The sequence below is a fragment of the Ambystoma mexicanum genome, chromosome 1q (genome assembly GCF_040938575.1).
Source record: "Ambystoma mexicanum isolate Mex_15411 chromosome 1q, UKY_AmexF1_1, whole genome shotgun sequence".
Lineage (NCBI taxonomy): Eukaryota > Metazoa > Chordata > Amphibia > Caudata > Ambystomatidae > Ambystoma > Ambystoma mexicanum.
Genome location: NC_090922.1, coordinates 1,525,766,927 through 1,525,792,197, shown reverse-complemented (window position 1 = coordinate 1,525,792,197; position 25,271 = coordinate 1,525,766,927). Strand labels below are relative to the sequence as shown.

At 48.0% G+C, this 25,271-nt stretch overlaps 1 protein-coding gene across 1 annotated transcript in view; it reads left to right on the top strand.

Annotated features, from left to right (window-relative positions):
- LOC138563357 (pneumococcal serine-rich repeat protein-like) overlaps window positions 1–24,822 on the top strand; it is a 186,764-nt gene extending 161,942 nt beyond the window's left edge. The window contains exons 6-8 of the mRNA XM_069642840.1: window positions 3,080–3,774; window positions 8,665–8,723; window positions 24,678–24,822. Of these exons, the coding sequence (XP_069498941.1) occupies window positions 3,080–3,774; window positions 8,665–8,723; window positions 24,678–24,822 (899 nt within the window). The remainder of the gene's footprint in view (window positions 1–3,079; window positions 3,775–8,664; window positions 8,724–24,677) is intronic.
- The last annotated feature ends 449 nt before the right edge of the window (window positions 24,823–25,271 follow it).

The following is a 25,271-nucleotide window of genomic DNA, read 5'->3' as shown; positions in this document are numbered from 1 at the left end:
TTGCGTGAGCTGCGGGTTCGAGAGGAGGGGCAATGTAAGGGTGTTAATCTTAGTTGTTTTAGGGTGTTGGATGATGAAGGCAGTGGTGTGGTGATCGAACCAGGGACATGGAGCATTGGAGTCCATGGCGATCTGGCAGTTTAGGACAACAACCCAGTCCAGTGTACAGCCTTCAACATGGGTAGGTTCACTGATTCAGGCGCTAGTCTCCTGGACCGCAGACACATTTTAAGAAAAGGGAGGAACAGGTGCTGGGCCCATGTGATGCATCGGTGGACGATCTCATTATGAATCCAATCTTTGTTAGAAAACGTCTATTCGTCTACGATTGGATGTTCACAATTTCTAAAATGAGATCATCAAAATGATATAACAGTTTGAGTCCACTCGACAAGCCCTGGGGGAAATCTCAAGGTACTTAAAGAAGTTTATTGAGACGTCCTGGTTACCTTGCAAGAAGAGCATTAGGACCCTTTGAGATAAAAGGATCTTCACGCGTTTTTAGCTGTGATTTCTACAAGTGTGTTTTTATTTACATTGAAACATACTCTAGACACATTGGGGGTCATTACGACCCTGGCGTTAAGGGTTTAACGGCGCCGTAAAAGGTGTCGGCACCGTTAAACCCTTAATGCCTGATTACGAGGTCCCTTTGCGGGACCCGACCTTACCGGCTGGTTTTACCAGCCGTTAAAGTAGGGTGCCGCAAAGGGACCTCGGTGCTAATTACGGTACCGCAATTTGGGGTACCATACTTAGCGCCTTCCCCAGTCCCATTGAGCCCTATTGGGCAAAAATGGGAATGGGAAAGGGCCATGGTGAAATGGGGAAATACCACCCCGCCAACCTTGGAATGGAGCGGTATTTCCCCATTCCACCATGGCGGACTTGTTAAAAACACCGGCACCAACCATGGTGCTAATAGCGCCATAGTTTAGCACCGGGGTTGTAATGAGGGCCATTTTCTGCAAAGAGAAGGTCATCCGACACATGTTTCAACCCCGGAGGGTTTTTATCAAGGCAGGTTAGTAAGGTGAATGGGATCAATTCCGTGAGGTTGTCAAGGCCAATGGCAGAAGTCATCGAATATGCTATGGGTCACTTAGGCCGATGCCTGTTGATTCTGCTCGTTCCATCTGAATCAAGCAGAATCAACAGGCATCAGAATAAATGGCCCATAGAATATTGGATGACTTCTGCCATTGGCCTTGACAACCTCATGGAATTGATCCCATTCACCTTACCAATCTGCCTTGATAAAGACCGTCTGGGGTTGAAAAACATGTCGGCTGGCCTTCTCTTTGCAGACAATGTGTCTAGACTATGTTTCAATGTAAATCAAAACACACTTGTAGAAACCACAGGTAAAAACGCGTGAAGATCCTTTTTATCTCAAAGGGTCCTAATACTCTTCTTGCAAGGTAACCAGGACGTCTCAATAAACTCCTTTCTCAAGAGGTATTGAGTTTACCTCTTCCAACCTGTAATCTTGCAGAACCTGATAGAATCCAAGCAAACTACTCACTGAGCTCAGCACAGGAGTGTTCATTACCTAGAACCCAACCTTCTTCTCTACTTAAAGAAGTTCCCTAATGATTATTGGCGCGGACATTTCTGAAGATATAGACTAAATCTGCTTTACATGGGTAAAATATGCTTGATTAGGTCACCTCTTCATGGGGATACAAGAGGATGTGGCCTATGCAAAACAGTGAGGTGATCCTTAGGGAACACATGTTTGTGACATGTCCTGAATTACAGATTGAACGAGCCTTGTGGTGGGTCAATTAGTCCATAATCGGGACCATTTGGCAGCGATGATTTCTTCCATCGGGTCTCCAGTGGGAAGGAAACTGTAGTAACTACTGGAGTGGTTAAGCTTCTGCACTGTGCAGGATTGATTCGAGAAAGGTGGTGATAATGATGTAATTAAACAGGGCCCAGTTTTAAAATGAATGTTGAAGCATTGAGAATGTTCTTGATTACTTTATTTGAAACCTTTTTCTTCTTAGTTTATTTCTGTTATTCATCTTGTAATAGAAGGCTGAGGTTGTTCTAAGCATTATGGATTGTAAACATTGTAATCATTGAATGTGATTGTTTTGTTATGAACTGTAAATGATGAAGTTAATTTTGTACTTTGCGAGGTTGGGTATGAACAACCAAAATCACACACAAAAAACGAAAAAGATGCTGCTTTTAGCTGTGACAGACTTTCTCACTCTGATAATATAATCAGCTCTGCAGAATCATTCGTTATTATTTGTATTATTATAAACGTGGTGCTAATTGAGCGCTCATCTAGCTTCAGGAAGCAACAGAGCTCTTTACAAATCATAAGGCAAGGACACAGTGAGGGAGGTCGAGATACAAGGGGTGACAGCTGAGGGAGGGGGAGAGGTGGGCGTGCAACTTGGCAGAAAGGGATCTACAAGCAACCAGGGGAAGAAACAGTGGTGAGCAGATCACTCATTTTCATGAAGTATATGATTATGGCTTTTAAACTATTGATGTGGTACATCTATTCGACTCTGTAGTCAAGGCTGACAATGCTTAAAGTTTAAAAAATCAAATCTAAAAGAAAGGTTCTGATCAGGACGATTTGCGGACCGGGTGCGGCATTGCCTGTGTTGGAAAGATAAAAAGAGCCTCATAGGCTAGAGTTCAGAGAGTTAGGGAAGCACTATTGGTGGTCCATAGTACCCAATGAAAAGGGGGGCAAAAGGGAGTGTGCCTAGAAGAGTAGTGCTCTACAATAGGTGGGTCGCCAAATAATGGGCACTGCGACTTCCAGGATCCCTCACCAGTGATGCTGTTGGTTAGGACTGATGGGAGTTGTAGTCCAACATATCTGGCGAGCCAAAGGTTGCAGACCCCTGATGGAGTGATGTGCGGCGATGAGACAGTGACTGAGGGCAGTGCAACGCCAGGGGATTCTGCTGGCAAAAGTCAAACTACTGGGGCAGAGAGAGAGTAGGGTTAAAGAAAAGAGGAGTGTTAGAGAGAAATTTGATATTTGAGCAATTTATAACATTCAGTATTATTTATTAGTATATCTTTTAAAATCTTTTATCTGCAGGTGTGCCATTCATCGTTCCAACAACGACAATAAGCTCAACCACAGCAGCAACTACCCCAACGACAACCAGTGGAAGCACAGTAGCAACTACCCCAACAACAACCACTGGAAGCACAGCAGCAACTACCCCAACAACAACCACTGGAAGCACAGCAGCAAATACCCCAACAACCACCAGTGGAAGCACAGCTGCAACTACCCCAACAACAACCAGTGGAAGCACAGCAGCAACCTCCCCAACGACAACCAGTGGAAGCACAGCAGCAACTACCTCAACAACAACCACTGGAAGCACAGCAGCAACTACCCCAACAACCACCAATGGAAGCACAGTAGCAACTACCCCAACAGCCACCAGTGGAAGCACAGAAGCAACTAACTCAACGGCAACCAGTGGAAGCACTGCAGCAACTACCCCTACGACAACCACTGGAAGCACAGCAGCAACTACCCGAGCGACAACCACTGGAAGCACAGCAGCAACTACCCCAATAACAACCAGTGGAACAACAACAGCATCACAAATGTCAACTACCACACAGATGTCCCCATCTCCAACAGCAGAGGCTCCTTTAGATAACAACTTTTCTGCCTTTTCCTTGAAGTGCAAAATTATCAACAGGAATTACACAAATGACTTGAGCAATAGGAGTTCTGCAGCCTTCCAAGACATTGATCAGAACTTTACACGCCCAGTAAGTGGAGGCAGCCTGGCTGCAACCTCCTTCAACTCATACCTATTAATTACACAGTCCCCTTCATGGTGTCTCACCTTCTCGCATCTTCTACTAGTCCTTGATGTGCTCCCCTCTGCACTTTTATGGATCAAGCTCTCTCTTCCCTGCGTTCCTGCCCCTTTTACTCTTGCACACCCCCACTCGTATCCCCATTCTCAATATCTCTGCCCCCTAATCTGCATCCTCATATTCCCTGCACCGCCATCCAGTCTACCTCTTTTGTGTCCCACTCTACATCGCTCCCTTCTTCCTTGCTTAGACTCACATCTCACTAGTTTGTGCACTCTCCCTCCCACTCCCAAACTATCTCCCACATTCCCTATCTTTGCGATCACTTGCCCCTCTACCACTCGTATTTCCCTGCTTTCCTCTTGCTCAATCCCCACGGATCTGCTTTCTCCCCTCACTCTGATGGTCTACTTACTTTCCACCCAGCATGTTCTGCACCTCGGCCTCTCCCAGTCTCAAACTCCTACTCTCCTTGTCACTCATTCACTCTCCCTTTCCTCCTGCTTTATTCTTGGCCACTCCGCCCATCTTTGGGGAGTTTGGGAGGGGAAGACGGGCCGCTAAGACGCTGGGGGCGGGCCTATGCAGTGTGTCCCTTCCTTAGCATCCCAAGTTGCTAAGGCGACTTTAAAATACATGGGAGCCATGTAACTAAGGGAGTGAAGGCCAACTTTTCTTCCCTGGAATGAAAGATTAAAACATCTATTTAAAAAAAGATGTAAACCCTTGGTTCTTCTAAAGCAAATCCATAATTCTTAGGTATTCATTTTATTAAATTATTAGGATGAAAATAATATGTTGCAAAAATCCAACAATGCAGTTATATTTCTAATTCCGTTCACTGTTAGTAAAGGCGACATAAACAAGTCAGATAGTAATATCAATTATTGTCAGTAATCATCTTTAAATTTATATGATATGATATGATATGGCATTTGTAACGCGCCTATACACAAGTGTTTCAAGGCGCGACGAGGCAAGGGAGGGGGAACAAAGGGAAGACAGTCACCGATCCTACTAGGCCAGGTGTCATTCAGATTGCGCATGTGAATGGGAAGGGGAAAGGGGGAAAATGCGGTGGGGGGTAAAGTGCGATACATGGGATAATAGAATAAATAACAGTAGGTAAAGTACGGCCAACAGGTGGCAAGTGTGAAGTGTGAAGTGCTACTAGGGGGACTGTAGGGGTACAGAAACAGTCCCCAGGTGTGAGGGTTGCCAGGAAGGCAGTGCAGGTAAGCAACAGGCAGGGGAGGGGGCCTGGGCCCGAGATCATAGGGGGGCCAGGTCCCCAGTGCAGTTTCAGTAGTATTAGCATGGAAGAGGCGGAGAGAAAGCAGAAGCGAAGAGAAAGGTTTTGAGGTGCTTCCGAAACTGGAGATGATTCTCCTCATGTTTCAGGGAGGCAGGGAGGCTGTTCCAGAGGGAGGCCCCAGCTGAAGAAAGAGATCTACCACCAACTTGTTGCTTGAAGAAGCGACAGACCCTGAGGGAGTTGGAGGTGGTTGAGCGAAAAGCTTGAGAAAGAAGATATTTAGGAAGAGAGAGTTGAAAAGTATAGGGACCCCAGGCTCCAGAAGGCCTTATGGACAATGCAGAGGGTTTTGAACTTACTCCTCGCAGCCACTGGGAGCCAGTGCAGAGATTTCAGTCCTGGAGAGATATGATCCCTGGGCTTCAGGCCAAGGACAAGTCTTGCTGTCCTGTTCTGGATGAGTTGCAGAGGGAGGAGGGTAGAAGCAGGCAGATTTAGAAGGAGGCTATTGCAATAATCAAGCCTAGAGAGAACCAGAGCTCTGGAAACAGTGAGCTTCTGGGGGAAGGAGAGGAAAGAGAGAAAATCTCTGAGGAGACGCAGCTGGTAGTGTGACTTCATAGAGACATCAGAAAGGTGGGCAGAGAAGGAGAGTGTGGAGTCGAAGATGACCCCAAGGTTTTTTGCCTCACAGCTGGGAGCAGGAGGAGGGCCAAGAGGGGCCAGCCAGAGAGTGACAGGAAAGGAGGTTGTGTGTGTGCTGATCAGGAGAATCTCAGGCTTACTGGCATTAAGGCAGAGATCATTGGCAGCACACCATTCCTGGATGGCGGACAGACAGTCAGAGATGAGGGAGGGAGAAGAGGTGGCTGAGGTCAGCCTGAAAATTAGTTGAGTGTCATCCGCATAGCACTGGAAGTTGGGGCAAAGTGCTGCAATGCGGTGGCCAAGAAGTGCCAGGTATAGGTTGCACAGCCAGGTAGAGAGGTTAGACCCCTGGGGAACACCACAGGTAGAGATAGAGATGGAGGAGAGGAAACACCCAAGTTGAACCTGGGAGGGTCGATCAGAGAGGAAAGAAGTCAGCCATGCCAGGGACTGACCAGTGATCCCCAGGTTATCGCAGAGACGGTTGAGCAGGATGGTCTGGTTAACCGTGTCAAGGGCAGAAGAGAGATCAAGTAAGATGAGGACACAGGGGGTATTGGAATCAAGGTTGGAGAGAAGGTCTTCACGGATGTTCAGGAGAGCATTTTCCATGCTTCTGGCAGCTCTGAAGCCAGACTGGTGATCATGGTGACCACCAACAGATTCAGTGTGGAGATTGAGCTGGGAGATGGCCAACTTTTCCAAGAGTTTTCCTAGAAAAGTGGTGATGGAGATTGGGCGATAGTTAGCCGGGCAGAACATGTCGGCAGAGGGTTTGTTAAGAAGAGGGTGCACACAAGTGTGCTTCATGGAGGAAGGGAAGACGCCAGTGGCGAATGAGTGGTTGCAGAAGTCGTCCAGAGCAGGAGCCAGAGAGTTAACGTGGTCCATGATGATTTTGGAGGAGCAGGGGTTAACCTGTTTTGACGAGACTTTCATAGATCGGACTTGTCTAGAAACCTCGTCTGGGGTGAAAAGGGGAAAGGCAGAGAAGGAAGGAGGAGGAAGAGCAGGGAGTAAAGGGATGAAGGGTAGAGGAGGCTAGAGAGGACAGGATGTCCTGAGTTTTAGAGAGAAGCCAGTGCCGTGCAGAGGGCGTGGGAAAGGACAGGAGCGGTAGAGACAGCGGCAGGACATATCAAGTCTGGGGACAAAGATCCACGGGCCCGTCTGAGTGCCAGCTTGGTGGCTGTGTTTTTAGACTGCCGGGTCTAAGCGCCAGCCTAGTTAAAGCCTCTGTGGAATCTGCCACTTTGGTGGTACTGCGGATCGACCCAGTATACTTCTCAATGCCTAGGGCTGCTTTCTCCTGCCTAGTCTCTTTTGGGATGAACACACCCTGCTCCATATATCATTTGCCTAGGCCACGCTATATGTTGCTCCTACCTGCGATACTTAACCTCAAAGTTCCAGAACTTAGGATCAGAGGCATGGTATGGTATGGTAATGTTTATTTGTAAAACGCCTACACACAAGGCAAGTATTTCAAAGCGCTCAAGGAGGGAGGGAACAAGGAGAAAAAAACAACAATCATTCAGAGCCCTTGAATTACTAAACTATACAAGTCTTCACAGGCAGAGTAAGTGCATATAATACAATTAACAGTGTTGTTGGGAGGGAGGGAGGGAGGGAGGGATAGTGCAGAGAGAGAGGTTAGCAGGGCAGAGGGAGAGAGAAGAAAGAGGAGAAGAGGAAGGTCTTAAGGAGTTTTCAGAACTTAAGAAAGCCTTGTGGACAATGCAGAGGGTCATGAACTTGCTCCTTGAAGGCACGGGGAGCCAGTGGATGGATTTCAGCACCGGAGAGATGTGGTTCCTGGGTGAGTGCTGAAGGATAAGTCTCACAGTACTGTTCTGGATGAGTTGCAGACGGTGCAAAGCAGAGGCAGGGAAGTTGAGAAAGAGGCTGTTGCAGTAGTCCAGCCTAGAGAAAACCAGGGCTCTGGGAACAGTGAGCCGCTGGGCAAAGGTGAAAAAAGGAAGAGTACCTCTGAGGAGCTGCAGCTGGTAGTTGGAATTTTTATAGATGTCCAAAAAGTGAGCGGAGAAGGAGAGAGTGGAGTCGAAGATGACCCCAAGGTTTTTTGCCTCGCAGGTGGGTGCTGGCGCAGGGCCAAGGCAGGCCAGCCAGAGTGAGAGTGGGAAAGCAGGAACAAGGGTCCCAATGCAAACGATGTCAGTCTTCCTGGCGTTGAGGTCGTTTGCAGCACGCCATGACTGAATTGCGGAGAGACAGTCAGATATGAGCGAAGTAGAGGAGGTGGCTGAGGGTAGCCTGAAGCATGTGGGACACAGTCAGGCCACGTGACCCCAAAGCCTACACTATCACTCATGTGTTTTTTATTTGCATCTCCCAACTCTTCCCATTTCTCTTCTCAATGTCTCTGTCCTCACTGGCCTATCTCTCCTATGCTGTCTCTTTGCCTCTCACCACCCACTCTTCTAGCCTGTTCTCAATGTCTCTGTACTCGCTGCCCCTTCTCTCTTTGCCTCTCCCCCCGCACTCACATTTCCCATCTATCTTCATACTATCTGTCCTCGCTGCCCTATCTATCCCTTGCTCTCTTCTTTGCCTCTCTCCACTCACGCACTCTTCTCATCTGTCATCCCAGTATCTCCTTCCCCATCTACCAGTTCCCCTCCTTTTCCTGCACCCAATCTGAATTCTCATTCTCTCCATCCCCAAACTATATCCGAAGTGCGTGCCATTCTATCTGTCGCCACCCCCTCTCTCTTCTCTATTCCGGCCCTATCCCCACTCTGCCCGCTCTCTTCTCACGCCCCTTTCCTGTCATGCTGCGCCTTTCACTTTCTCCTCAATCCCGTCATACTTCTCATTCGCCCCTTCCTTGCCTCTGCAGCCCTCCCAGCCCCCGCTGGCACACACTTACTTGCTCAGGAAATCTGCTAAGGTCACTGTCTTATTGTTTTCCACAGTGCAAGAAAATAATGCAAGCTGCATTTGGGAGGGGAGATTGTTACACAGTACGGATGACGTAAGTACTTGATGTCTTAATTTCGTCTCATAATAAGATAGGGGCCCCAATCTAACTCCCCAACCATAAACGGAGACCCCCTCCTTTCACCTCTGCATATGGTGGGGATTCTTCCTTCCAGCATGTCGCGCCCCCTCTTTGAAATGAGGGCTCCCCTTTCCTGTTTCCGCGTGTTTCCACACTGCTGGCAGCTGGGTTCTTACCCTCACATGCTCCTTTATCCACACTGCTGTCAGATGGACTTTTACCCTCACACGTTCCTTTATCCACACTGCTTTCATCCTCATATGTTTATCTACACTGCTGTCCGCACGGAACCTCTCCTCACACGTTCCCTTATGCACACTTCGGTAAGATGAACTTTTACCCTCTCATGTTCCTTTGTCCACACTGCTGTTAACTGGGAACTTACCCTCACATGTTCCTTTACGCACACTGCTGTCAGCTGGAGTCTCACCCTCACATGTTCCTTTATCCACACTGCTGTCAGCTGGAGTCTCACCCTCACATGTTCCCTTATGCACACTGCTGTCAGCTGGAGTTTTACCCTCACATGTTCCTTTGTCCACACTGCTGTCAGCTGGACTTTTACCCTCTCATGTTCCTTTATCCACACTGCTGTCAGCTGGAGTCTCACCCTCACATGTTCCCTTATGCACATTGCTGTCAGCTGGACTTTTACCCTCACATGTTCCTTTATCCACACAGGTCTCATCCTCATATGTTTATCTACACTGCTGTCCGCTCGGAACCTATCCTCACACGTTCCCTTATGCACACTTCGGTAAGCTGGAGTCTTACCCTCACATGTTCCCTTATGCACACTGCTGTCAACTGGAGTCTTACCCTCACATGTTCCTTTGTCCACACTGCTGTCAGCTGGAGTCTTACCCTCACATGTTCCTTTGTCCACACTGCTGTCAGCTGGAGTCTTACCCTCACATGTTCCTTTGTCCACACTGCTGTCAGCTGGAGTTGTACCCTCTCATGTTCCTTTATCCACACTGCTGTCAGCTGGAGTCTTACCCTCACATGTTCCTTTGTCCACACTGCTGTCAGCTGGAGTTGTACCCTCTCATGTTCCTTTATCCACACTGCTGTCAGCTGGAGTCTTACCCTCACACGTTCCTTTATCCACACAGCTCTCATCCTCATATGTTTATCCACACTGCTGTCCGCTCGGAACCTATCCTCACACGTTCCCTTATGCACACTTCGGTAAGCTGGAGTCTTACCCTCACATGTTCCTTTATCCACACTGCAGCCAGCTGGAGTCTTACCCTCACATGTTCCTTTGTCCACACTTCTGTCAGCTGGAGTCTTACCCTCACATGTTCCTTTGTCCACACTTCTGTCAGCTGGAGTCTTACCCTCACATGTTCCTTTGTCCACACTTCTATCAGCTGGAGTCTTACCCTCACATGTTCCTTTGTCCACACTGCTGTTAGCTGGAGTCTTACCCTCACATGTTCCTTTGTCCACACTTCTATCAGCTGGAGTCTTACCCTCACATGTTCCTTTGTCCACACTGCTGTCAGCTGGACTTTTACCCTCTCATGTTCCTTTATCCACACAGCTCTCATCCTCATATGTTTATCTACACTGCTGTCCGCTCGGGACCTATCCTCACACGTTCCCTTATGCACACTTCGGTAAGCTGGAGTCTTACCCTCACATGTTCCCTTATGCACACTGCTGTCAGCTGGAGTCTTACCCTCACATGTTCCTTTGTCCACACTGCTGTCAGCTGGACTTTTACCCTCTCATGTTCCTTTATCCACATTGCTGCCAGCTGGAGTCTTACCCTCACATGTTCCTTTGTCCACACTGCTGTCAGCTGGACTTTTACCCTCTCATGTTCCCTTGTCCACACTGCTGTCAGCTGGAGTCTTAACCTCGCATGTTCCTTTATCCACACTGCTGTCAGCTGGACTTTTACCCTCTCATGTTCCTTTATCCACACTGCTGCCAGCTGGAGTCTTACCCTCACATGTTCCTTTGTCCACATTGCTGTCAGCTGGACTTTTACCCTCTCATGTTCCCTTGTCCACACTGCTGTCAGCTGGAGTCTTAACCTTGCATGTTCCTTTATCCACACTGCTGTCAGCTGGACTTTTACCCTCTCATGTTCCTTTATCCACACTGCTGCCAGCTGGAGTCTTACCCTCACATGTTCCTTTGTCCACACTGCTATCAGCTGGACTTTTACCCTCTCATGTTCCTTTATCCACACTGCTGTCAGCTGGAGTCTTACCCTCAAATGTTCCTTTATCCACACAGCTCTCATCCTCATATGTTTATCTACACTGCTGTCCGCTCGGAAACTATCCTCACACGTTCCCTTATGCACACTTCGGTAAGTTGGAGTCTTACCCTCACATGTTACTTTATCCACACTGCTGCCAGCTGGAGTCTTACCCTCACATGTTCCTTTGTCCACACTGCTGTCAGCTGGAGTCTTACCCTCACATGTTCCTTTGTCCACACAGCTCTCATCCTCATATGTTTATCTACACTGCTGTCCGCTCGGAAACTATCCTCACACGTTCCCTTATTCACACTTCGGTAAGTTGGAGTCTTACCCTCACATGTTACTTTATCCACACTGCTGCCAGCTGGAGTCTTACCCTCACATGTTCCTTTGTCCACACTGCTGTCAGCTGGAGTCTTACCCTCACATGTTCCTTTGTCCACACAGCTCTCATCCTCATATGTTTATCTACACTGCTGTCCGCTCGGGACCTATCCTCACACGTTCCCTTATGCACACTTCGGTAAGCTGGAGTCTTACCCTCACATGTTCCCTTATGCACACTGCTGTCAGCTGGAGTCTTACCCTCACATGTTCCTTTGTCCACACTGCTGTCAGCTGGACTTTTACCCTCTCATGTTCCTTTATCCACATTGCTGCCAGCTGGAGTCTTACCCTCACATGTTCCTTTGTCCACACTGCTGTCAGCTGGACTTTTACCCTCTCATGTTCCCTTGTCCACACTGCTGTCAGCTGGAGTCTTAACCTCGCATGTTCCTTTATCCACACTGCTGTCAGCTGGACTTTTACCCTCTCATGTTCCTTTATCCACACTGCTGCCAGCTGGAGTCTTACCCTCACATGTTCCTTTGTCCACATTGCTGTCAGCTGGACTTTTACCCTCTCATGTTCCCTTGTCCACACTGCTGTCAGCTGGAGTCTTAACCTCACATGTTCCTTTATCCACACTGCTGTCAGCTGGACCTTTACCCTCACATGTTCCTTTATCCACACAGCTCTCATCCTCATATGTTTATCTACACTGCTGTCTGCTCGCAACCTATCCTCACATATTCCCTTATGCACACTTCGGTAAGCTGGAGTCTTACCCTCACATGTTCCTTTATCCACACTGCTGTCAGCTGGAGTCTTACCCTCACATGTTCCTTTGTCCACACTGCTGCCAGCTGGAGTCTTACCCTCACATGTTCCTTTGTCCACACTGCTGTCAGCTGGACTTTTACCCTCTCATGTTCCCTTGTCCACACTGCTGTCAGCTGGAGTCTCACCCTCACATGTTCCCTTATGCACATTGCTGTCAGCTGGACTTTTACCCTCACATGTTCCTTTATCCACACAGGTCTCATCCTCATATGTTTATCTACACTGCTGTCCGCTCGGAACCTATCCTCACACGTTCCCTTATGCACACTTCGGTAAGCTGGAGTCTTACCCTCACATGTTCCCTTATGCACACTGCTGTCAACTGGAGTCTTACCCTCACATGTTCCTTTGTCCACACTGCTGTCAGCTGGAGTCTTACCCTCACATGTTCCTTTGTCCACACTGCTGTCAGCTGGAGTCTTACCCTCACATGTTCCTTTGTCCACACTGCTGTCAGCTGGAGTTGTACCCTCTCATGTTCCTTTATCCACACTGCTGTCAGCTGGAGTCTTACCCTCACATGTTCCTTTGTCCACACTGCTGTCAGCTGGAGTTGTACCCTCTCATGTTCCTTTATCCACACTGCTGTCAGCTGGAGTCTTACCCTCACACGTTCCTTTATCCACACAGCTCTCATCCTCATATGTTTATCCACACTGCTGTCCGCTCGGAACCTATCCTCACACGTTCCCTTATGCACACTTCGGTAAGCTGGAGTCTTACCCTCACATGTTCCTTTATCCACACTGCAGCCAGCTGGAGTCTTACCCTCACATGTTCCTTTGTCCACACTTCTGTCAGCTGGAGTCTTACCCTCACATGTTCCTTTGTCCACACTTCTGTCAGCTGGAGTCTTACCCTCACATGTTCCTTTGTCCACACTTCTATCAGCTGGAGTCTTACCCTCACATGTTCCTTTGTCCACACTGCTGTTAGCTGGAGTCTTACCCTCACATGTTCCTTTGTCCACACTTCTATCAGCTGGAGTCTTACCCTCACATGTTCCTTTGTCCACACTGCTGTCAGCTGGACTTTTACCCTCTCATGTTCCTTTATCCACACAGCTCTCATCCTCATATGTTTATCTACACTGCTGTCCGCTCGGGACCTATCCTCACACGTTCCCTTATGCACACTTCGGTAAGCTGGAGTCTTACCCTCACATGTTCCCTTATGCACACTGCTGTCAGCTGGAGTCTTACCCTCACATGTTCCTTTGTCCACACTGCTGTCAGCTGGACTTTTACCCTCTCATGTTCCTTTATCCACATTGCTGCCAGCTGGAGTCTTACCCTCACATGTTCCTTTGTCCACACTGCTGTCAGCTGGACTTTTACCCTCTCATGTTCCCTTGTCCACACTGCTGTCAGCTGGAGTCTTAACCTCGCATGTTCCTTTATCCACACTGCTGTCAGCTGGACTTTTACCCTCTCATGTTCCTTTATCCACACTGCTGCCAGCTGGAGTCTTACCCTCACATGTTCCTTTGTCCACATTGCTGTCAGCTGGACTTTTACCCTCTCATGTTCCCTTGTCCACACTGCTGTCAGCTGGAGTCTTAACCTTGCATGTTCCTTTATCCACACTGCTGTCAGCTGGACTTTTACCCTCTCATGTTCCTTTATCCACACTGCTGCCAGCTGGAGTCTTACCCTCACATGTTCCTTTGTCCACACTGCTATCAGCTGGACTTTTACCCTCTCATGTTCCTTTATCCACACTGCTGTCAGCTGGAGTCTTACCCTCAAATGTTCCTTTATCCACACAGCTCTCATCCTCATATGTTTATCTACACTGCTGTCCGCTCGGAAACTATCCTCACACGTTCCCTTATGCACACTTCGGTAAGTTGGAGTCTTACCCTCACATGTTACTTTATCCACACTGCTGCCAGCTGGAGTCTTACCCTCACATGTTCCTTTGTCCACACTGCTGTCAGCTGGAGTCTTACCCTCACATGTTCCTTTGTCCACACAGCTCTCATCCTCATATGTTTATCTACACTGCTGTCCGCTCGGAAACTATCCTCACACGTTCCCTTATTCACACTTCGGTAAGTTGGAGTCTTACCCTCACATGTTACTTTATCCACACTGCTGCCAGCTGGAGTCTTACCCTCACATGTTCCTTTGTCCACACTGCTGTCAGCTGGAGTCTTACCCTCACATGTTCCTTTGTCCACACAGCTCTCATCCTCATATGTTTATCTACACTGCTGTCCGCTCGGGACCTATCCTCACACGTTCCCTTATGCACACTTCGGTAAGCTGGAGTCTTACCCTCACATGTTCCCTTATGCACACTGCTGTCAGCTGGAGTCTTACCCTCACATGTTCCTTTGTCCACACTGCTGTCAGCTGGACTTTTACCCTCTCATGTTCCTTTATCCACATTGCTGCCAGCTGGAGTCTTACCCTCACATGTTCCTTTGTCCACACTGCTGTCAGCTGGACTTTTACCCTCTCATGTTCCCTTGTCCACACTGCTGTCAGCTGGAGTCTTAACCTCGCATGTTCCTTTATCCACACTGCTGTCAGCTGGACTTTTACCCTCTCATGTTCCTTTATCCACACTGCTGCCAGCTGGAGTCTTACCCTCACATGTTCCTTTGTCCACATTGCTGTCAGCTGGACTTTTACCCTCTCATGTTCCCTTGTCCACACTGCTGTCAGCTGGAGTCTTAACCTCACATGTTCCTTTATCCACACTGCTGTCAGCTGGACCTTTACCCTCACATGTTCCTTTATCCACACAGCTCTCATCCTCATATGTTTATCTACACTGCTGTCTGCTCGCAACCTATCCTCACATATTCCCTTATGCACACTTCGGTAAGCTGGAGTCTTACCCTCACATGTTCCTTTATCCACACTGCTGTCAGCTGGAGTCTTACCCTCACATGTTCCTTTGTCCACACTGCTGCCAGCTGGAGTCTTACCCTCACATGTTCCTTTGTCCACACTGCTGTCAGCTGGACTTTTACCCTCTCATGTTCCCTTGTCCACACTGCTGTCAGCTGGAGTTTTACCCTCTCATGTTCCTTTATCCACACTGCTGTCAGCTGGAGTCTTACCCTCAAATGTTCCTTTATCCACACAGCTCTCATCCTCATATGTTTATCTACACTGCTGTCCGCTCGGAAACTATCCTCACACGTTCCCTTATGCACACTTCGGTAAGTTGGAGTCTTACCCTCACATGTTACTTTATCCACACTGCTGCCAGCTGGAGTCTTACCCTCACATGTTCCTTTGTCCACACTGCTGTCAGCTGGAGTCTTACCCTCACATGTTCCTTTGTCCACACAGCTCTCATCCTCATATGTTTATCTACACTGCTGTCCGCTCGGGACCCATCCTCACACGTTCCCTTATGCACACTTCGGTAAGCTGGAGTCTTACCCTCACATGTTCCTTTGTCCACACAGCTCTCATCCTCATATGTTTATCTACACGGCTGTCCGCTCGGAACCTATCCTCACACGTTCCTTTATGCACACTTCGGTAAGCTGGAGTCTTACCCTCACATGTTCCCTTATGCACACTGCTGTCAGCTGGAGTCTTACCCTCACATGTTCCTTTGTCCACATTGCTGTCAGCTGGAGTCTTAACCTCACATGTTCCTTTATCCACACAGCTCTCATCCTCATATGTTTATCAACACTGCTGACCTCTCAGAACCTATCCTCACATGTTCCCTTATGCACACTTCGGTAACCTGGAGTCTTACTCTCACATGTTCCTTTGTCCACATTGCTGTCAGCTGGACTTTTACCCTCTCATGTTTCCTTGTCCACACTGCTGTCAGCTGGAGTCTTACCCTCACATGTTCCTTTATCCACACAGCTCTCATCCTCATATGTTTATCAACACTGCTGTCCTCTCGGATCCGATCCTCACAAGTTCCCTTATGCACACTGCGGTAAGCTGGAGTCTTACCGTCACATGTTCCTTTGTCCACATTGCTGTCAGCTGGACTTTTACCCTCTCATGTTCCTTTATCCACACTGCTGCCAGCTGGAGTCTTACCCTCACATGTTCCTCTGTCCACACTGCTGTCAGCTGGACTTTTACCCTCTCATTGTCCCTTGTCCACACTGCTGTCAGCTGGAGTTTTATCCTCTCATGTTCCTTTATCCACACTGCTGTCAGCTGGAGTCTTACCCTCAAATGTTCCTTTATCCAGACTGCTCTCATCCTCATATGTTTATCAACACTGCTGTCCTCTCGGATCCTATCCTCACAAGTTCCCTTATGCACACTTCGATAAGCTGGAGTCTTACCCTCGCATGTTCCTTTGTCCACATTGCTGTCAGCTGGACTTTTACCCTCTCATGTTCCTTTATCCACACTGCTGTCAGCTGGACTTTTACCCTCTCATGTTCCTTTATCCACACTGCAGCCAGCTGGAGTCTTACCCTCACATGTTCCTTTGTCCACACTTCTGTCAGATGGACTTTTACCCTCTCATGTTCCCTTGTCCACACTGCTGTCAGCTGGAGTTTTACCCTCTCATGTTCCTTTATCCACACTGCTGTCAACTGGAGTCTTACCCTCACACGTTCCTTTATCCACACTGCTGTCATCCTCATATGTTCATCTACACTGCTGTCCGCTCGGAACCTATCCTCACATGTTCCCTTATGCACACTTCGGTAAGATGAACTTTTACCCTCTCATGTTCCTTTGTCCACACTGCTGTTAACTGGGAACTTACCCTCACATGTTCCTTTACGCACACTGCTGTCAGCTGGAGTCTAACCCTCACATGTTCCGTTATTTACAAAGATGTCAGCTGGGGTTTTACCCTGCCATATTCCTTTATCCACACTCATATTAGCTGGGGTCTTACATTCACCTGCTCTGTTCTTACACAGAAACGTTCCTTTATCCATTTGTGTGTGTTTTGGTGCGCAGGAGTCCATTTTGGACCACTGTCAGTGCAGCTCTTCATTGTTGTTTTTAGTGAACCAAGACTCATGGGATACCCTTATGGCACTCATGGGTGGGGTTACACCCTGGTCCGGGTGTTAGTTTTTGGGCACCAGTGTTGCCCACAGAGCAGGGTATGGGTTGGTGGCAGTTCCATGCTGACTTGACAGTGGCACCGGTGTCCTACATATTTGGAACTCCCAGGATTCCTGAACGAAGGCAAGATGGCCACTGTAACCCTTTGCCTTTCCCTCTTGATTCTCAAAGTCCTGAGAAGCCCGGGTTCTATTCCCTTCCCCTGATTGGATACTGCGTGGAAAGACCATGGGCCTCATTACACAGACGGCGGTAAGGGTTTACCGGTACCGGTAAGGGCACTGGTACCGGTAAACCCTTACCGCCTTACTACGAGGTCCCTTTGCGGGTTGGTACTTTAACGCCTGCTGTTTAGCAGGCGTTAAAAACCAACCCGCAAAGGGACCAGGGTGCTAATTACGGTACCACAATTTGTGGCACCGTAATTAGCGCCTTCCCCATTCCCATAGAGCCCTATGGGGCAAAAATGGGAATGGGGAAGGGCAATGGGGGAAGGGGGAATTACCGCCCCGCCAACCTTGGAATAGGGCGGTAATTCCCCTTTCCTCCAAGGCGGTGCCGGTATTTTACCGGCATGGAACTTTGGTGCTAATAGCACCTTGGTCCTCTGCCTACCGTGTAATGAGGCCCCATGTCTTTCTCTAGGGTTGCCCCTCCTAAAATGGTAGGAGCCTTCCCAGGGACTGCTTGTTTTGTGTACACCCATGGTGTGGGACCTGAATGAATGGAGAGAGGAGTCCAATCGCATCCTGTGTTGTGGGGGTCTGGTTGTGGTTGTGTGTCAAATGCCTGTGATCTGCCTGAGATAGCCCTGACTAAAACTGGAAATAATTCAGCGTGTGCTCTGAAAGGCTGCACCTCATCAACAAATCCAAAGGCTGCTGTGCTGATTCAAGGACTGAACCAGAGAGGAACTGGACAGGCAACCTTTTCCCGTAGCAATGAGCGGACATCGTGCAACTGCTGCCCTTCACCCAAAGTGTCCTGGAAGCCAGTACTGTGTGCCTGCCGTCCTGCAGAGGTATCTTTATGCATCCTGAAGAGAAGTTGCCGGACATCTTGAGCCCAAGAGGTACACCAGCGTCATCCAGGATCCGGAGGCTGTTCATGATCGCTGGGAGGCCAGATTGCTGTGTATCGGCTAGAAGAGGAGGTGCTCTGGCATAGTACTGCCCGATGTCCAGAGCTTGACAAGTTTCAACAAACTGAAGAAATCTTCACGGGGCATTGCAATCGTGACATCTGTCCACTTTTCCACGGCTGAAGAAGTCCAGTGTTGCCGCCTGCTTAGAAATGCCTGTCGGGGGATTACCCGCCATTCCGAACTAAAGATCGAGTCCTGAGGGTCCAAAATTGGTGGTGACCGGTAGAGACGTCCATTGTTCGAGTCCAAGTCACCAGAAACCATCCTGTCATCCGTGCTGCGGCTGCAGCACTGAGGAACCGAACCGCAAATACCAAAACCAGACAACTATTTCTGCCACTGCCGCCACCGAAGGTCATCCATGGAAACCAAATAACTTATCTTCACCTCCCAAGCATTGTCGAGGTCCGCAGCAAGTTTCATCTTTGTCAGACATAGCACAGCACGTGAAACAACCCGACCAAGAAGGCCACTGCGACAGACCTTCACTGCTGCCTTTCTGACACTGCTTGGTTCTCTGCTCCTACTCGACACTGATGTCCCATTGACTCCTTTTTCCAGACGTTGTCCATCCTTGAAGGGTATCACCGAGTTAAATCGAGAAACTTCACCACTTCACCCTCCAGGGCACCCAAGGTACTGTGGCGAGGAAAAGCATCTTCCATCCTCAGGGTTCATGCAAAGGTCCCAGATTCATCTTGGATCCTATTTTCCTGTGGCTTCCCAGGTACTTTGGGGGTAGTGGCACATGTAGAAACAAAAGCAGACAATGACTGAATATTTAAGGGCTGGTCATTGTTTTAAGAGCAAAGTACAACTTACCTTTTTCTTACAGGTTGCTGAGGTGGGGAGATCCTCACACAGTATTCATTTTTATTCCCAAAGAAAGCACTTGGCCAATGTTCTAAGCATTGCTAACATTTCTTCTATAATGTCTATGAGGTTAAAAATTGCCTAATAATTTTAATAACTCCCAGCAGTTGGTGCATTATAACTGAATCTAAGCAGACCCTCCAGCTTATTGCGATTTTGCGATCCCGCAAAATGCCGCGAAAACGGCCGTTTTGCACAAAATGCCGCAAAAATGGCCGTTTTGTGCAAAAACAGCATCTTTAAAAAAAAAAAAATTACTTTTTTTTTAATTTTTTTTTTTAAGTAATCTGCAAAAATTACTGTTTTGAAAAAAAGAATACTCAGGGTGCCAGGTTCTCAACTTTTTTTTTTTTTATTTACACAAGAAATGAAATCACTTGCGCCCCAAAAATTGCAGCCCAACCCACAAGGGACACATGAATGGGCACATTTTATATGCGCGCCCATTCAGATGGCCTTTTTCACCTCCTTGATCAAATAAAGTGGCGTTTCTGTCAATTTAAAAGCACATCCCTCATTTCCAAGCAAGATGCACTTTTAAATGTGCAGAAATTGTTGGCAACCCTACGCGCACGGGATGTGGGGCTGCCACTGCATGACAGGGTCTTTCCTGACCCTGTCATGCATTTCTTTTAAGGTATGAACCGCTGCTGAGTCGCTTGCATTTCTGTTCCTCAAACAGGATAAAAATGCATTTTTTGGGTCACATTTTACAGCGGCAGACACCTAGAGTGCCTGTCCCTGTGAAAGGCGCTGGGAGCTTGCAGAACACTGTCGGGAGAGCGATTCTATTCAAAGTACTGCCCATTTTGATGACAAAAATCTATCGAATGTTACAATTTGACCAATTACGTCCAGTACTATTCGATCGATTTTTATAAATACTGAACATGTGTTGCGGGGGTGTCACCCGCTCCCCTTGTTTAGTATTTTTGGTCTAGGGTGGTTGCAGAAGTGTTTTCCCCTTTTTCCTCAAAATTGGAGGCGGGGACAGAAAAAAAAAGAAAATAACGAAAAAAGGACCCTGCAGAGTCGGATCCGACCCGCGTTAGAGGGACGGATCCGACCCGGGTTAGAGGGACGGATCTGGCACCGCAGGGTTGCAGGGGAAGCGGCAGCGACCAAGCAGTTAAGTAGGGGAGGGGGTCGGGTGGTGGTGAAAGGTACATTTTGGGTTGTTTGGCTGAAGTGCAAATCAATTTGCAGCAAAATTGACTACGGTCAATTCCGCCGCAAATAATTACACTTCGGTCAAACAACCCAGAACACCATTCAAGGCAGCTGCCAGCGCACAATTTGCGCTACAGCTCAAGCCTGTGGAAATGCGCCGGTCACCTTTGAGAATAAGGTGACCTGCTCATTTCCAAAAATGGGTTGTCTAAAAATAGCATATCCTCTGTTCTTTTTTTAAATGCCCCATCATTTGAGGAACTGGGTCAAAATCTACATTTAAAAAAAAATTAAAAAAATGGTTACACTATGAGAGAGAGGGAGAGTGATGGGTGAGATGTGAAGTGATGGGCAAGAAAGCAGAGGAAGAGCAGTGGGTCAGAGGAGGAAGTACTGCACAAGAGAGCAGAGGAAGCAGTTATGCGGTGGGCCAGAAATCTGAGAGCGAGCAGAGGTACAGAAAGTAGAGGAAGCGGTTGGCCAGAAAGAGGCAGTGAGCTGCAGATTGGGAAAAAGGATGAGGGAAGAATGTGATAGAATGGGAGAAAAGATGCAAGATGCAGAAGCAGCACAATAGAATGAAGGACTGTATATTGAGGGAGGAATTGTAGAGTGTAAGGTGTGAGTTGGGAGTATGATTTGGAGTGTGGCAGGGGCTGGGCAGTGCAGATTGTGACTTGACAGTGTGACATAGCACGTGAGTATTTGTATGACAGAGTGAGAGGTTAAGGAATGTAAGTTGTGATGGAGAGTTGGTGAGATGTGTGTGGGTGTTTGGGGATTGGAGAACATAGAAGGGGAATATTTTCAGCATTACAATTGATAATGATCAATTTAGTTAAAACTATTAAATAGGCATGAACATTAAACCAGAAATGTAGTCAAATCAAACACTGTTCTGCCAAGCCAGAGACATCTGGGACTCTTCCTATTAAATTAATACAAAAGACACATAATAATGATACCCTGGCTCTCTTCTAGCCTTGCACTCTACCTATTTCCTGCAATGTGGCAATCTTACACCCTCCAGTTAATACAAAATGTCCCGCAAAAATGCCGCAATAAATAAAGGTTTGTGCTGCAAAATTTGCCATTTCATGCCGCAAAATTTGCCATTTCATGCCGCAAAATCCTGGAAGGTCTGTCTAAGGGTAACTGTGGTACCACATAGAACTGTATATATTGACTTAACTATTTGATTAGATTTCTGGGTAAACAATGAGTCTTATTTATTTGTATATATCCACATAACTTGTATGTTAGTTAATGAAAGAAGTGTGTTAGCACATAACATGGTGTGTGGATATTCCTTTGTGGGGGCTTGAGGATTCATTGTACAAAAGAACCAGCCAGCATAACCTCCTTTGAGTCTCAGCCTTGGTTGCTCACCCCGGTTTATCAATTGAGAGCCTCGGCTGGGGTGCCTCTACCCCACAAATATACAGGGTAGTAGTACAGATACCACCCTCCAGTCTTTACATTTCATTTATCCACACTGCTGTAAGTTGGATCTCTACCTCACAAGTTCCTTCCCCTCTCTACCATTCTGTGGGCTGGGTCTTTACCACACAGGTTCCTTCCTCTCTCAGCCCGGCTGTGAGCTGGGTCTCTACCTCACAGGGTCCTTCCAGTCTCTTCCATGTTGTGAGCTAGGCCTCTACCTCACAGGAACCTTCCTCTCTGTGCCATGCTGTGAGATGGGTCTCTACCTCTCAGGTTCCCTCTCTCTACCTCACAGGTTCCTTCATCTCTCTGCCCTGCTGTGAGTTGGGTCTCTACATCATATGTTCCTTCCCCTCACTTCCCTGTTTTGAGCGATGTCTCTACCTCAAAGGTTCCTCCCTCTCTCAACCTTGCTGTGAGCTGGGTCTCTACCTCACAGGCACCTTCCTCTCTGTGCCATGCTGTGAGCTGGGTCTCTACCTCACAGGTTCCTTCTCTCTACCTCAAAGGTTCCTTCATCTCTCTGCCTTGCTGTGAGTTGGGTCTCTACATCATATGTTCCTTCCCCTCTCTTCCCTGTTTTGAGTGATGTCTCTACCTCACAGGTTCCTTCCAGTCTCTTCCATGTTGTGAGCTAGGCCTCTACCTCACAGGAACCTTCCTCTCTGTGCCATGCTGTGAGATGGGTCTCTACCTCTCAGGTTCCCTCTCTCTATCTCACAGGTTCCTTCATCTCTCTGCCCTGCTGTGAGTTGGGTCTCTACATCATATGTTCCTTCCCCTCTCTTCCCTGTTTTGAGCGATGTCTCTACCTCACAGGTTCCTTCCTCTCTCAACCTTGCTGTGAGCTGGGTCTCTACCTCACAGGTTCCTTCTTCTCTCAACCCTGCTGTGAGCTGGGTCTCTACCTCACAGGCCTCTTCTCTCAACCTCTCGGGTTCCTTCATCTCTCTGTCCTGCTGTGAGCTGGGTCTCTACCTCACAGGTTCCTTGCTCTTTCTGCCTGCCGTGAGCTAGGTCTCTACCTCTCAGGTTCTGGGCCTCTACCTCTCTGCTTCCTTACTATCTCCGCCATGCTGTGAGCTGGGTCTTTATCTCACAGGTACCTTCCTCTCTGAACCCTGCTGTGAGCTGGGTCTCTACCTCATGGGTTCCTTCCTGCCTCACAGGTTCCTTCCTCTCTCCACTATGCTGCGAGATGGGTCTCTACCTCACAGGATCCTTCGTCTCTCTGCCCTGCTGTGAGCTGGGTCTCTACCTCACAGGTTCCTTGCTCTTTTGGTCCTGCTGTGAGCTGGGTCTCTACCCTTCATGCCCTCCAGTGCTGAGCTGATTCTCTACCTCACAGGTTCCTTCTTCTCTCAGCTCTGTTGTGAGCTGGGTCTCTACTTCTCAGGTTCCTTCCTCTCTCCACCATGCTGTGAGCTGGGTCTCTCTAACTCACAGGTTCCTACCACCCTCCGTTATACTGTGAGCTATGTCTCTATTTAACAAGTTCCTTCATCTCTCTGCCCTGCTGTGAGCTAGGCCTCTACCTCACAGGTTCCTTCCTCTCTCTGCCCTGCTATGAGTTGGATCTCTACCTCACAGGTGCCTTCCTCTCTGTGCCATGCTGTGAGCTGGGTCTCTACCTCACAGGCACCTTCCTCTCTGTGCCATGCTGTGAGATGAGTCTCTACCTCACAGGTTCCTTTTTCTCTTAGCTCTGTTGTGAGCTGGGTCTCTACCTCTCAGGTTCCTTCCTCTCTCCACCATGCTGTGAGCTGGGTCTCTACCTCACAGGTCCCTTCCTATCTGTGCCATGCTGTGAGCTGGGTCTCTACCTCACAGGTTCCTTGCTCTTTCTGCCCGACTGTGAGATTTGTCTCTACCTCACAGGTTCCTTCTTCTCTCCACCATGCTGTGAGCTAGGTCTGTACCTCACAGGTTTCTTCCTCTCTCCACCATGCTTTGAGCTGGGTCTCTACCTCACAGGTTCCTTCCTCGCTCTGCCCAGTTGTGAGCTGGGTCTTTACAGCACAGGTTCCTTCATCTCTCTGCCATGCTTTGAGCTGGGTCTCTACCGCACAGGTTCCTTCCTCTCTTTGCCCTGTTGTGAGCTGGGTCTCTACCGCACAGGTTCCTTCCTCTCTCTGCCCTGCTATGAGCTGGGATGCTGCACCCAGGCTCAAGTAAGCTCCCACTTGTCATCTTTCTTGAAACTTGTAGAGCTCTGGTCTTTCCCACTGTGTTGCTTCTGGATGAAGTCCTCTACACTGCAGTGCTCCTGGGTGAAGACTGTGTAAAGACTGGAGGGGTATCTGTATGTATTCCACCTATACCGTTGTGGTAGAGGCGCAGAGTGCCTCAGCCAAGGCTCTCAATTGGTAACGTTGGACGAGCAGCCAGGCTGAATCTTTCAGGAGGTGATGCAGGCTGGTTCTTAAGTACAGTGAATTTCCAAGCCCCACACAAAGGAATGTCTGCACACTTTGTTATGTGCTACCTCAGATGTTTTATACAAAAAAATAGGGTGCAAGTAAATATATACATATATAAATAACACACTTTGTACTCAGGCAATACTATGCTAATAATAGTAAATATATACACATCTACGTGGTAGCACAAATGGCTTTAGATTCAATTTAGAATGCACCAACTGCTGACAGTTCTTAAAAAGCATGGGAATCATAAGGCATTGCATAATGCATAGGCATCACTGTAGAAAGGCAGGTTAGATAAGGAACATTGGCAGAATGCTTTCTTTAAAGTAGAGAGGCAATGCTGTGTGAGGACCCCCACCTGGGCAATCTGTAAGGGAAACGTTAAGGTGTTCTATATCTTGTATATTACAGCCCAGTCCAAATATGTTCAATAATGCTCTGCTTCTTTTTCTACAGGGCCCACTACCCCAAAGTACCTGGGAAGCCACAGACCAACAAGACTCAAGATGAATCTGGGACCCCTGAATGGTTCCTGAGGACAGAAGATGCTCTTCCATGTCACAGTACCTTGGGTGCCTTGGCAGGCGAAGTTGTGCTCTAGCACCTTGAGCGTCTTTGTGCTCAATGGAATTACCAATAAAATGTCTTGGACCAAATAACCGGACAGACTCAAAGAAATGGTAAAATACTGCTTTTATCTCAATGAAGGAAGGCAGGGTTAATCGTCATTCATCAAATCAATGCATGCAGGATCACAATGCTCCTTCGTTATACTTAGTTTATATAATGCTATATGCGCCATCTATGATGTCATCCTACGTGGCATATTACAAAAACCTATCGACTAGGTTCGATTGGATTTGGGGAACATGTCTACATATAGAATACATGAGTGTTAGTCTCTCATTGGTGGCCCCTTGTCTGTAAGACACGTCCTGAGCTACTTCTACATATGTAGTGTAATGATTACAGCAGAGAATATGGCAGCAGAATAGTAATTGATCTGCTAGTTGGACTCCCTTCATAGTTTGCCTTCATCTCTCGAAATAG